Source organism: Cydia amplana, chromosome 5 (genome assembly GCF_948474715.1).
Source record: "Cydia amplana chromosome 5, ilCydAmpl1.1, whole genome shotgun sequence".
Lineage (NCBI taxonomy): Eukaryota > Metazoa > Arthropoda > Insecta > Lepidoptera > Tortricidae > Cydia > Cydia amplana.
In genome coordinates this window covers 19,786,390-19,798,476 of record NC_086073.1, presented here as the reverse complement: position 1 = coordinate 19,798,476, position 12,087 = coordinate 19,786,390, and the positions used below count along the sequence as shown (strand labels likewise).

At 41.4% G+C, this 12,087-nt stretch overlaps 1 protein-coding gene across 1 annotated transcript; it reads left to right on the top strand.

Annotated features, from left to right (window-relative positions):
• The first annotated feature begins 417 nt into the window (after positions 1-417).
• LOC134648290 (laminin subunit alpha-1-like) lies at positions 418-10,165 on the top strand. Its single transcript, XM_063502781.1, has 9 exons — positions 418-512; positions 974-1,106; positions 2,059-2,211; positions 2,810-2,941; positions 5,218-5,358; positions 6,029-6,170; positions 6,550-6,698; positions 7,634-7,856; positions 9,988-10,165. The coding sequence occupies exons 1-9, from the start codon at positions 418-420 to the stop codon at positions 10,125-10,127; spliced, it is 1,308 nt and encodes a 435-aa protein (XP_063358851.1). The 3' UTR covers positions 10,128-10,165.
• Positions 10,166-12,087: the final 1,922 nt, after the last annotated feature.

Here is a 12,087-nt window from a genome sequence, read left to right as displayed (position 1 = left end):
TCGAGATGTCGTCTCTTGTTATATACCTCAATGATTTGAACAGTCAAATCAAATATACCTATATATAAATGTTGTATCTAATTATGTAATTATTTCAGCTGGAGTTATGGGTAGACGAAGACCTCCTGGCAACTGGAACACTAGCTGGCAACGCGTTGCCAGCTCGCAATAAAGGTCTATTCATCGGAGGCATGCCAGCGACGCGAGATGGCCCAATGTATAAAGGCTTTAGTGGGACTGTTGCTGATCTGATCGTGGATTCCAAGTAAGTTAGAGTACGCGGCTTTGACTTTAGAGTCTATGCGGAAAGAGAAAAGTCGTGGAATGTATGGGGCCCAATACATTCCACGACCCTTCTCTTTCCGCACAGCCTCTACTACCTATAATGAGACTGTAGAATGCTTGGCCATCGGAGGCATGCAGTCACAAGACGGGCCGGTCTATGTGGGCCTCAGTGGTGAAGTTGCCGATCTGATTGTGAATTTCGAGCGAAAGAATGGAAAACATGAAAAGTGAATTAGCCAATGCTCTATACAGGGTGCTTCCTGTAACAGGAGCAATAAATTAAACTGTAGGCTGTACTCCTCAAACTGACCAACATTTGTTCAGCAACTTTTGAAAATAACTCAGGTTTTGATTTTTATTACACTTTAAAGTTTATTCTAAGACGTAATGTATTGCAAATTTTGTTATGTTTAAAGCGTGACAAGCAACGTCAAACACACTGATGTCAGCGTACATTGAAGGCAATATTTATTTTGTATGAAAAAGAAGAAGTCTAAAGGATTCATAATTTTTTAAAGTTGCTAAACAAATGTTGGTCAGTTTGAGGAGTACAGCCTACAGTTTAATTTATTGCTCCTGTTACAGGAAGCACCCTGTATGACCACGTCTGTGTAAACATCTGGGTTGTTTCAGCAAAATAGTCTGAGAGGAAAAAGCATTAGCTGACTAAATTTTGACCCGTTTCCAGTGTAATCGGGTTCGAAACAGCAGTGAATTGGAGCGAGGCGACGCTCGGGCGGCGCGACCCTGCGCGCGCCGGGCGCCGCGCCGCGCCGCGCGCCCCGCCCGCGCCGCCCGCCAAGACCAAGGAGTGCACCAAGGTAACAATCTTAATAATAAAGTGCAGCACTAGTAGGGTTGCCAGATGGTCGGGATTTGGCGGGATTCTCCCGATTTTTAGTATGTGTTCCCGATTCCCGACAAAGTGAAAATTATCCCGAAAAACAGCTTCACGTTATAAAACAATAATTTCAAGTTCCGAACTGTCGTCGAGCGTTCAGTTCGCGTATTAACGTCGTATAAAAACGTCTATGGGCAGAGCAGCTGACGTAGTACCGATAATGTAAAATATCGTTGTTTTTGATACAACTACTTTTATTTGTTTGTTTTTTTTTCCCGACTTAAGTCTCAAAATCCCGAATTTTTTTTATTTTTTCCCGATAATAGCGCCTTTCGATCTAGCACTAGCACCATAGATGGTAGGATCCTATAGATGGGCTACACGCGTGTGTCCGTGAGGAACAAAACATACGCAATGCGACACTATGATTGGTCGAATTTATTTGTTGCCATAATCCATAGGTACTAAATTTACGGTGGGAAATAAAAAAAATGTGACTCTACGACAAGAACAAACAGTAATAGCACTTTCGCTGCTACTCCTACTGAAAGATACATAAGACTATCCCGTTCGGTCATTTCCCCCCACCCCTCATGCCCGATCCAGTTATACTAGATTCATGACTAACACCCACCGTAAACCATAGATAGACTCTATGGCAAAGAGTAACTTATTCATACTGTGCCTTAAACCGTTTTTTGACAAATTTACACAGACAATAAAATATGACATTGATACATCAAAGCGGTTTGTTTACAAAGGCCCTCCCGGGAAGCGCGAAAATCGAAACTCAGCTATCTGCCTCTATAGCTCGAAAGAGTGATACAGAGGTTAGATTTCGACTCCCTTACGGTACACCCTCAAATTGTGAGTACTTGCGGTAGTGGCGCCCCCTACGCGGCGTTTCGCGTAATATTCCCTACTTGTTACAGACGGCATCCTACACGGTAGAAGCCGGGGCGGTGAAGTTTGGCGACTCGCCCGGCAGCCACGCGACACTGCGGCTCCCGCCTCGAGTGAAAGAACTGTCACTGTCATTAAGTTTCCGAACATTCGCTCCTGACGGCCTTTTACTGTTAGCTCCGGTAAGTAACATTTTCAATTTATTTTTATTACAATTACAGGCTTTTATTGCAATGTACCTTATGTAGTTATGTTTCTACGGGTCAAATCTTGCAAGTTAAATTTGACCCACTTCCCGACTTCCAATGAAGCTGAAAACTTGCATACATATGAATGAATGAATGAATGAATGAAATAAATTTATTCCAGAAATATTCCATATGTATGTCTGATGCAAATTAGGTACATGGTACATACATATCTGATGATACAGACAGGAGGTGGCCATAGGAACTTTGTGACAAAACAAGGCAACCTAATTGTGTTTGGGGTTTTTAGAATTTCCTCGATGAGTATTAGTTGCCTGTGTAAAGAAAAGTACAGTCAGCGATAAAAGCTTGTACCAAAAATTATTTTTTTTTCCAATAACTTCACTACATAGTATAAAACAAAGTCGCTTCCCGCTGTCTGTCTGTCCCTATGTATGCTTAGATTAAAAAAAATACGCAACGGATTTGTTTTTTTTTTTAATAGAGTGATTCAAGAGGAAGTAGTCGCGAGTATTATATATTACAATTCTAATAAAAAGCCACAAATTTCAAAAATAAAGTCTTTCTCCAGGGTACGAAAACGAAACCTAAGCACTACATGGCGCTACTGGTGCGCGAAGGCAAGCTGCGACTGTACGTGCGCGGGCGCAGACGGAAGGAGCTCTCTCTCGCTGCCTCGGTGTCGGACGGAGAATGGCGTGAGGTATAGTTTGTAGCTTTCTAATAGACCCCGAAGGCTAATCCTATTGTCTATTGTTAAGAAAAACCACTCGTGCCACGTGCCACAACCACCTGCATAAAAAATCGGTACTTCGGTTCCTGAGTGCCGGCGAGTCGAACGCTACAGAACCAGTCTAAAATGTGTCATCGAGATGCGTAACAAAGGCGCGTTATCGGAGAGCGCACCTACACTGGTTTTTTGAGCGTTGGACTAGCCCGCGCTCAGGTGCCAAATAGAATAATTAGGACCCTTTTTTGCAGGTAAGTAGCACGTGCGGTTTTACTGAACAATAGACAATAGGATAAGCCTTCGGGGTCTACTAGAAAGCTACAAACTATAAACATTGTATATCTCGGCGGCCGATTGTAAGATCAGGCATATCGTGAAATTCCTAGGCATATCGTGAAACGTGAAATCTTTGACCCGTTCCCTGAGTCGACGGAGCTCCGCTACGCGGGGCTCCTATTTCTGGGCAGTTTGCCCTTCGGGCATCTAAAGCAACCTAACGAACCTATCCTACCTATAGGTATATTGGTTTAATGTCACTATCGTCAAAACATTACACAGGAACATTACGATCTGCCTGATCTTACGATCGGCCGCCGACATATAGATATGTAGATGGACAAGCAAATAGTAAAAAAAGGCGCGAAATTACAAATTTTCTATGGGACGATATCCCTTCGCGCCTACATTTTTCAAAATTGACCAATTTTTGATGAATAAATAAAATGGTTTTAATTTCATGGCGAATGAGAGATGCCCCATTTCATAGTATATTTCCACGTCTATTTGCATAGTACAATCGGGGACATTCCTGGTGAACCACTACAGAAAAATTTGACCTCGATCCTTAAGATTGAGCTAAACTCCGCCCCCCATAGAGATAACCAATTACGATACATTTAGGATTATTTATCTTAATAATGAAAAGGGTAAAAACATTTTATTAGTTGTTGTTTAGGCTAAGCTTCGCCTCCCCATAAAGATAACCAATTAGGATGCATTTTGGATTCCTTATCTTAACACTGATTTAAACTTTCACGATTTTTACACATTATTAAATTGTACAACGGGACCTAATCGCGTAGGTATCTAAGTTTTAAGATTTACCTCCGACGTTTCGAGGACGGCGTTGTCCCCGTGGTCTCGGAGAAGACTGGCTTAAGTTGACATCAGCATCTTCTAACCACGCGAGTTTTTCGAACTAGTGCACTTGGTCTTGTTTATCAGCTTGAACGTTTTTTACGTTTTGCGCACTTTTGTCCTGCAAATTTCGACCGTCACAAAGACAATGGACGCCAATAAACTTTACCTGAGCTAACATTTTTCTTTTTCAACACTCTAATTTTTAAGTGCCATGCCATTGGTCATCGCTTTTATGATAGGTATCGCCTGACCATCTGCAAGACGTTTAAAAACGATTTTTGCCCTTAAGGTGGTTCACGGGGAATGTTCCCGATTGTACATTAATGTCCTTACCCTAGCGTTTTTTCAGGTTGCAATCATGTTTCAAATGTGCTTTTCATTTCCGATTAAGGCTACCGAACGGACCTTCAACGCACGTGGTTCCTAAACGTATTATAATTTTCCATTATTATTATTTATTTATTAAAGTACATCCACATCATACATATTATAACTTTAGCTAAACACATTTTAAAGGTAATAAATACTGATATGTATGACAATTATTATAAGGGAACCTAACATTGACTAATTATCGCATCGCAGTGAGATACTTAACCTAAAAACTATACGATTAAAACTAAATATAAAATCTAAAATTAATTATGACTATAAAATTACAAAGAATTTGTTATTATTAAAATGTATGAGATTGAGAAGTAACAAAATATTAAATTATTAAGTAATTTATTTTTTTATTATTTCTTGCCCATTAGCTAGCGGTAAGAGCGTGCGACTTTCAATCCGGAGGTCGCGGGTTCAAACCCCGGCTCGTACCAATGAGTTTTTCGGAACTTACGTACGAAATATCACTTGATATTTACCAGTCGCTTTTCGGTGAAGGAAAACATCGTGAGGAAACCGGACTAATCCCTAATAAGGCCTAGTTTCCCCTCTGGGTTGGAAGGTCAGATGGCAGTCGCTTTCGTAAAAATTAGTGCCTACGTCAATTCTTGGGATTAGTTGTCAAGCGGACCCCAGGCTCTCATGAGCCGCGGCAATATGCCGGGATAACGCGAGGAAGATGATGATTATTTCTTGCCCATTATTTTATTTTTTTCCATTGGCAGGTGACAGTCCGCATCTCCCGCAACCGCCTGGTCCTGTCGAGTGGTGGCGCGGCGAGCGCTGCGCACGCGCCGCCCGCCGCCCGCGCGCCGCGGCTTTACGTGGGCGGTGTACCGCAACCGCTCAACAACATACCCAACTCGGTAAGATACCAAATAATGTGATGAGAAACAGTTCAATTTAATGTGCTTTTTAGGGTTTTGTAACCAAAGTGCCCTATTACTAAGACTCTACTGTCCGTCTCTGTCACCAGCTTGGAGGATACAACTAAACGGAGTAGCCATTAACAGGCTTTCCCCTCTGTCGAAAATAGGCGGCCAACGGTCATACACAATGTATGGACTGACGTTTATCTGACATGGCTATTTTTACGTTACGCATACATTTGACGTTCCCCTCCCCCGCAAAAATCGGCAGACTGTTTTGTACAGAAAATTACAGACATGGCGTCTCCGTTTGATTATATCCTCCAAGGTCACCAGGCTGTATCTCATGAACCGTGATTGAAATTTTCACAGATGATGTAGGTATTTATGTTGCCGCTATAACAACATGTACAGTCAGCTGCAGATAAAAGGTACATACCCCTGCATACAAGTCTGTATGCAGTGCTGGTACCATTTCTCTGCAGCTGACTGTACTAAAAACAGAATAAAACAAATATCTAAGTGGGGCTACCATACGACACACGGGGTTTTTTGCATTTTTGCTACTTCAATGTTTTTTTTTTTCGTAATGCTACGGAACCCTTCTTGCGCGAGTTCGACTCGCACTTGGCCGGTGTTTTTACTTACAACTATAAATTCTGCACAGATTCTCCGAGTAGGCGGATTCCTGGGCTGCATCCGTCGTGTGGTAGTCAACGATCGGGCTGAGGACCTAGTGAGAAACGCTGCCGCTCACCACAGAGTAGGGCAGTGCTTTCCCAACGTCGAACGAGGCGCTTACTTCGGAGGTAAATCGACCATCTGCCACTATTATGTTCGGGCTGTTGTTAAAAACCAGATCCTGTCAAATTTACATATACTTGGTCAACCAGATACCGGACAGTAGAAAAAGGCGGCAAATTTGAAAAATGTAGGCGCGAAGGGATATCGTCCCATAGAAAATTTGAATATCGCGCCTTTTTTTACTGACAAGATTTGGTTGACCAACTATATTTACCAAACCACCAAAGAACATATTTCTACTGTAACCATTTTAGCCATTGAAATGTCCCGATTATTAAGTCCCTTGGCCAGTTAGGTAGCATTTTAAGATAAAAAATCTACCTCGTAATGAATTCCCGGGCTTACTTTGTACAGACAATTTAAAAACCTATTTTGACATTTCAGGTGACGCATACGCACTATGGTCAAGCGCGTGGCGGCCGGGCGAGAGCGGCGCGGAGGCGGCTGAGATGCGGTTACGATTCCGTACCGCTGAACCGTCCGGGCTACTACTCGCCGCTACTAACCTTGTGCTTGAGCTAAAAGATGGCGCTGTAAGTTAGTTTACAATCTCAGGCGCGAAGTCCAGCAGCGCATTACGGCTCGGCCACGACATTACACGACTGGCTATGGCGGTAGTGACAACCATAGGTGGGAACGAAAGGTCCGATCACTGTGTCTCGCTCCAACGAGGCGTCGACGCGGGGCGTGCGTGCGGTGTGGCGTCAAACGTCCAAGGGATTAGAGCAGCAGCTTGCACTAAGGCTCACATACATTTTAATAAATTTAATAAGTATGTTTGTTTTACTTGTACAATTAAGCGGGGACTTACAAGGGTAAAACGTTTTCACGGGGCCCCTTTTGTTTCACATAAAGTTTTAATTAATTATTGTATTGTTTGTCATATTATCATTAGTCCTAAAACTGAAACCGTTAACTTTTCAGGATTTTTGTAAGGTTACCCTATTAGGTTAGGTTAGGGTTAGGTTTGTTTTATGGCAATCCTAAAAATTTACGCGTTTCTAAACCAAACAAATTATGCGGAACTAACGAAAATGCGAACAAACATCATGACTTTTTGGGAAACAATAGTTTTCACAACTATATTCTCTTCAACCGGCGAACGAAAAAAGAAATAATCTAAATACTTCTTACAACGACTGTGACAATGTGTCGCCATTTGCGCATTAAATAGCTCTGTGCCATAATATTTACGCCACACCCACCGTGGCATAATGTGTGGGGTCATTTTGCAGAGCTAGTTCGTCATCTATAGATGACGAACTAGCTCTGCAAAATGACCCCACACGTCTATAGACGGTCAATCAAATCTTGTCAGTAAAAAAAGGCGCGAAATTCAAATTTTCTATAGGACGATATCCCTTCGCGCCTACATTTTTCAAATTTGCCGCCTTTTTCTACTGACAAGATCTGGTTGACCAAGTATATGTTTATCGCTATGTTTATTGTTAATCGCTGTCCTCAACAGGTAGTGGTAACCCGCTTGGGCGCCACACCCGCGCTGGCGTCGGCGCTCGGGCCGGGCGGGCGCGCGCTGTGCGACGGCGCGTGGCACGGCGTGCAGCTGCGCGTGGCGCGCGCGCACGTGGCGCTGGCGCTCGACGCCGCGCCCGAGCTGCGCGCCGGCGACGCCACGCTGCTCGACGAGGACACCGCGCCGGCCGCGCCGCTCTACGTGGGGGGGTTGCCAGGTACAGTTTGTAGCAGGGATGTTGCGGATGCAGATTTTTTGACATATTTAAAGGATTTTTAAAGACTCACATCCGCGGATGCGGATGTCAAGATAGGTACATAAAAAACGTCAAATATTACATTTTAGTAATTTTTATTTCAAAAAACCGGCCAAGTGCGAGTCGGACTCGCGTACCAAGGGTTCCGTACATTAAGTCCCACTCACGCTTGACTGCTAATTTCTAATAGGTTTTTTGGCTAATGACTAAATTACCTAGCAGTCTAGCACTTACGCCGATGCTAAGATGTTCCTGTACCGACCTGTTCCACATCCGCATCCGCATTAAATCCGCATCGATTTTATGCGGATGCGGATGTTGAAAATAATGCGGAAGTTCCGCAGTTGCGGATGCGGATGCGGATATTCGCAACATCCCTGGTTTGTAGCTTTCTAATAGACCCTGAAGGCTAATCCTATTGTTTTATTGTTAAGAAAAACCGCTCGTGCCACGTGCCACAACCGCCTGCATAAAAAATCGGTACTTCGGTTACTGAGTGCCGGCGAGTCGAACGCTACAGAACCAGTCTAAAATGTGTCATCGAGATGCGTAACAGAGGCGCGTTATCGGAGAGCGCACCTACACTGGTTTTTTGAGCGTTGGACTAGCCCGCGCTCAGGTGCCAAATAGAATAATTAGGACCCTTTTTTGCAGGTAAGTAGCACGTGCGGTTTTACTGAACAATAGACAATAGGATTAGCCTTCGGGGTCTATTAGAAAGCTACAAACTATAAACTACATTTGCATTCGATTACTTTGCTTCACATGTGGACAAAGTGCAATTTTCTGATCCGTTTTTGAACAATCATGAGAGCCTTTATAAAGTTTGTGGGACAAGCTGTGTTGGGCCTTCAAACTGGTGCACGACTACCTACCGACCTCAGGCTCAGACTTGCCGTTGGGTAATTGTTGAATTTGCAAACAGAAGCACAACGAAAAAATTGCCCTTTTTTATTTTTTATTTCAGTCGGCCATACAGCAAGCCATACGACCGAATCTAACAATTAACCAACCATGTGTATAGGCCCAACCACGGCCCAACCAAAACCACCACCGTTGAATAATTGTATGATTTATTTAAATAGGCCCAACGAAAAAATTACTCTTATGGCCCTCTGTTGGGAATCTTCGGGAGGGCCTTTGTCGAGGGGCCTCCAACAAATCGTACGGCCAAATATAACGGTTGCCCAACTATACGTAAACAAAGGCCCAACCAAATCCCTACAAGAAAATGCTATTAGGGTACCGGCTGGTGTGGTGAAAATAAATGTATCGGTACAAGTATGAAATATATTAGAACAAATTAAATTATTTTTCAGAAAATATTTTAATTTGTTTTTATTTCAAGTAGACACACTACTATATCAATTATAAACTTTAAATAAATGTCATATACTAAGAAAAAGTGACCAAGGCCTCCAGTGCCCCAGGCTGGAAGTATGAAATAATTCCACACAAATCAGTTTAACAATATCGCCACGAACAACAAATAGTAGTTTATGCAACAGTGATATAATAAGGGTTCTTAAAATTCAAGGGTCGAAGTTACAAAACGAGACGTAGTCGAGTTTTGTAAAAAAAGACCCGAGAATTTTAAGAACCAATTATGAGCTGTTGCATACATTACTTTTTCTATGACAGCTGCAGCAAAAAAAAAAAAAGAGTTATTATTAAAAAAAAAGAGTTATTATTAAAAAAAAAGAGTTATTATTTAAAAAAAATTGAGTTATTATTTAAAAAAAAAAAAGATTTATTATTGTAAATGAAAACATACCTCTTTCAATCAAGATGATCGGAACTTGTATCTTTAAAAAAAATAAAGCAGTTGTATTATACTCATAAGATGACTGCTAGCAGTCATCTTATGAGCCTATAGACAAATCATTCAAATGACATTGCTTTAGATATCACTGTCAGTCATTTAATTGACACATTTAAGTGCTGGAGTAGAAAAATAATTAAAAGATCGATCACCTGTCAACGCATCCGCGAGTCCTCTTAGCACTTAGCAGCAAAGTACCTCACAGAATGTGCCCGACGAAAGAATAGATGTAAACCCCTTAAAACCACTTCCATTTTTTTTTTATTGCAGAAGGCTCCACAGACGGCGTGGATGCTCAAAACTTTAAGGGCTGCATAGACGACGTCAGTATCGGCGGACAGAAGCGCAAGTGGAAAGACATGGAGGCGTTACACAATGTGCTGCTAGACTCCTGCCCTGTTACGCAGTGAACCTTAATGCGGGGGCGTAAGGTTCGGATTCGTTCGACGAAAAAATTTGCAGATAGCATTGAATTATACCTCTTTTTAGGCATAGAAGGGCGTTTTTTTTTAAGTTGTCCCCTACACTTTTTTTCCAATTTGGGATTTTTTATGTTATTTCTACTCAGAATCACGAGCTCTTTCTATCCCTAATAGGAGAAAAAAAGTGTCCCAAAATTTCCATACATTTTTCGGTCTTTCCATTCCGCGACCGCCATACAAAGTCTATGAAAAACGGTGACGGAATGGAAATAAAACCCTTAGGACACTTCAGAAAAATCCCAAATTTGAAAAAAAAAGTGTAGGGGACAACTTAAAAAAAAACGCCCAGAAGCAGTACACAGTGATGAACCTTATCAGGAAGATAATAAGGTTCGGATTCCTTCAACCAAAATTGTATGTCATATTAGATACATGTAAAAACAGCCTATATGTTTGCTGATAAGGTTGATGTGATTTAAAAGTGGAGACAACATATTATGTTAATGTGATGTGAAGGATTAGAATTCGTTCGAACAAGTACTGTCGAAAAATAGACGCTTGCACATAAGGCTGATTTTTGCCTTAAATTTGTGGTTTTGACATTTCTCTTCATAATTTTCCGCTAGAATCGAACCAAACTAACAAAGGCAATGCAACACTTGCAATGACAAAGTGTCACCATAAACGTCAAAATTCCATGAAAATATGCCGTCGCATTTTCTCGCGTCAGGTTATACTAAAGTTAAAGTGGGCCAATTTTTGTCCATTGCAATTTTTTTTTGGGGTATAATACTGAAGAAATGTGCCTTACTATAATATACATACTACCAAATGTGCCATACGTTACAGTACGTTTACAAATGATTAAATTAGTGTTGAAAAGCTATAGGAATAAGAATAAGAAGAACTAGCCTTACCTATAATTAAATCATAACATAAAAATCTGTGGCTCTAGTGAAAAAGGGTATGGATACAAGTTCCATATATTACTAGCTGTTGCCCGCGACTTCGTACCCGTGGATTAGTATATTTTCCCCATACAAACTATAGGGGATGAATTTTGAAAAATCCTTTCTTAGTGGACCCCTAGACATTATAAGGAACCTACTTGCCAAATTTGGATTTTCTACTCCCAGCGGTTTGGGCTGTGCGTTGATTTAAGTCAGTCAGTCAGGTCTTTCACGTTTATATATATAGATATGTACCTAAATTGTATGAAACTTAACCATTGTAGGTACCCTTTTTCACTGGACCATTGTTAAATAGGGTCCAAAAGATGACATTTCGTTTACTTATTTAAACTACTTAACGCCACTTGCACAATCCCACTAACCCGGGTTAACCCGTTAACCCAGTGTCAAATTGTACTGGTAACCATGGTAACACCAGGTTTAACCGGTTAACCCCGGGTTAGTGAGGGGTGCAAGTGGCCCTTACCTATCTGTCTACATCCATAAACAATAAATGAAACTTTCCACAAAGAATGGTCCTATGCTCTATGCACAATAAGGACGTTTTTATCAGAATTTCTGTTGGAATTTCAGATGGAAACGACCTTATTGCACTTGAAGCATAAGGACCCTTCTGTATGGAAAGCCACAAATGTTTTTTTTTTACAACACAACATTGAAACTGGCATAATCTCTGCGTTGAGTTCTCATCTGACGTGACAATGAGGCTATTTAAATAATATAGACATTAGAGGGGTCTCCCAAAAAGGGGTTTTTGTTTCCCAAAAAGTTTGAAGTTATCAGTTTTATGACTAATGATAATATGACAAACAATACATTATGACTTAAAACTTTATGGGAAACAAAGGGAACCCACATTAGAGGCTAGTGTATATAGCGATAACTAGTACTTAGTAGGTACTTACTATAGCAATATAGGACCGTGGTACTTAAAAGACAACCTAGTACTTACGAAGTACGAAATGATTGATTTTTGA

Coding starts and splice junctions, on each gene's coding strand:
- LOC134648290 (XM_063502781.1), top strand. CDS start 418: ATGCAGTCACAAGACGGGCCGGTCTATGTGGGCCTCAGTGGTGAAGTT. Junction 513..973: donor AAGAATGGAAAACATGAAAA/GTGAATTAGCCA, acceptor ACCCGTTTCCAG/TGTAATCGGGTTCGAAACAG. Junction 6,171..6,549: donor ACGAGGCGCTTACTTCGGAG/GTAAATCGACCA, acceptor TTGACATTTCAG/GTGACGCATACGCACTATGG.